The following is a 1,643-nucleotide window of genomic DNA, read 5'->3' as shown; positions in this document are numbered from 1 at the left end:
CGGCGCCGGGGTGGGGGAGCCGCGGCCCAGCCCCGGGCAGGCCCTGGGCACCCGGCGGGGCGCCAGGGAAGCGGATTTGGGAGGCCGGTTCTGTCCCCGGGGCGGGAATGTTACCCAGGTGTCGAGGCGGGGTGAGGGCGGACGCGGCCCCAGACCCCAGGCCAGACGGGGGGCGCCTCGTCCCGTGTCCCCCAGCGCTTCTGGGGCAGCCCCAGCGCCCTGTTCCAGCCAGGCGTGGCCCCCCAGCCCCGCTGTCCCCCGTGGCCTTCCTTACAAGTGGAACCCACACAGGGGACCCCTGGAGGCGGGAGGTGGAGCGGTGGGTAGAGAGCAGGGACCCCAGCCCGTCCTGGCGGCTGCACCCCGGGCCCCAGGGTCTGCGTGCTCGCTCTCCAAGCGTCCCTGCAGCAAACGTACCCAGAGTGAAATCTGGGGTTCACATCCGGCCGCTGCAGCCTCTCCTCACACTGCCACCCCATCTTGCTCTGCCCCAACCCTGCAGGATGTACGCGCCAGCTTGGGCGTGGGTAGGGACTGACCTCTGGTTGGAATGCCCCGGCCCTGCCCAGGGACCCTTCCCTGACGGACACCCGGTGACTACCCAGGCCCAGCACTGACCACACGTCTCTGCCAACTTCAGTGTAGGGCTGGTGTACCCGCATCAGGCCAGAAGAGCCTGCCTGCGCCCCTGTGCCCTGCCCCTGCCACCGGCCCAGTGGAGCCAGGACCGGCTGCTGCCCGCCTCCCCGCTCCCACGCTGCCCCCTGGCCTCTGGTCATGGCACCCCTGCTCGGCCTGCTGCTGGTGGCCCTGGTGGGCCTGCCTCTGGGTAAGGTGGGCAATGCCAGAAAGATGTACAGCCTGGAATGTGGGGCGGCAGCCTAAGGAGGGGCGGAATTCCCAGACCCTGACTTGTCCTGGCGGTGGGGGTGCAGGGTGCCCTCTGATGGCCCGAGTGGGGTTTCTCGGGGTTCTGTGACTCCCACCTCCCGCCCCCAGCCCAGGCTCTGGACTGCCATGTGTGTGCCTACAACGGAGACAACTGCTTCAACCCTATGCGCTGCCCCGCCATGGTCTCGTACTGCATGACCACGCGCACCTGTGAGTCTGGTGGTGGGGACAGAGGCTCCCGCCCTCCCTGTGCCCTTCCTGGGACCTGATTGGCCCTGCGTGCGGGGGGCGGGGACACGAGCTGGGTCCTGCTTCTCTCAGGGATGCCTCTTGCCTCCTGCCCGCTGCAGACTACACCCCGTACCGGATGAAGGTGAGCAAGTCCTGTGTGCCCAGCTGCTTTGAGACGGTATACGATGGCTACTCCAAGCACGCGTCCACCACCTCCTGCTGCCAGTATGACCTCTGCAATGGAGCTGGCTTTGCCACCCCAGCCCTCCAGGCCCTGGCCCCCATTCTCCTGTCCACCCTTTGGGGTCTGCTGTGAGGCCCTGGCTCCCAGGGAAGACCAACTCAAAAGCAAAGCTCTCAAGAGACTGTTGTACCCTCTTATACTGCACCCACTCAACCCCACTTCCTGCCCTCCTGAGTCTCCCGCCAGCCGCCCCAGGCGCAGGGCTGTCAGGGAGGACTGCTGAGCTCCAGCCGCCCCAGGCGCAGGGCTGTCAGGGAGGACTGCTGAGCTCCAGCCG

The 1,643-nt window shown here is 67.8% G+C and overlaps 1 protein-coding gene across 1 annotated transcript; it reads left to right on the top strand.

The window, feature by feature from the left end:
• The first annotated feature begins 528 nt into the window (after window positions 1–528).
• Window positions 529–1,480, top strand: LOC106002130 (ly-6/neurotoxin-like protein 1). Its single transcript, XM_013037056.1, has 3 exons — window positions 529–829; window positions 1,000–1,101; window positions 1,242–1,480. Exons 1-3 carry the CDS (start codon window positions 778–780, stop codon window positions 1,436–1,438), a joined length of 351 nt encoding a protein of 116 aa, XP_012892510.1. The 5' UTR covers window positions 529–777; the 3' UTR covers window positions 1,439–1,480.
• The last annotated feature ends 163 nt before the right edge of the window (window positions 1,481–1,643 follow it).

Source organism: Dipodomys ordii, unplaced genomic scaffold (assembly GCF_000151885.1).
Source record: "Dipodomys ordii isolate 6190 unplaced genomic scaffold, Dord_2.0 Scaffold3560, whole genome shotgun sequence".
Taxonomy (NCBI): Eukaryota; Metazoa; Chordata; class Mammalia; order Rodentia; family Heteromyidae; genus Dipodomys; species Dipodomys ordii.
The sequence above is the reverse complement of the archived record's forward strand: the minus strand, read 5'-3'. Positions and strand labels throughout refer to the sequence as shown.

What these genes read in the sequence shown, in the direction of transcription:
- LOC106002130 (XM_013037056.1), top strand. Translation starts at nt 778, where the DNA reads ATGGCACCCCTGCTCGGCCTGCTGCTGGTGGCCCTGGTGGGCCTGCCT. An exon ending in CCTGGTGGGCCTGCCTCTGG is followed by an intron (nt 830 to 999) that starts GTAAGGTGGGCA and finishes TCCCGCCCCCAG; the next exon opens with CCCAGGCTCTGGACTGCCAT. An exon ending in CTGCATGACCACGCGCACCT is followed by an intron (nt 1,102 to 1,241) that starts GTGAGTCTGGTG and finishes TGCCCGCTGCAG; the next exon opens with ACTACACCCCGTACCGGATG.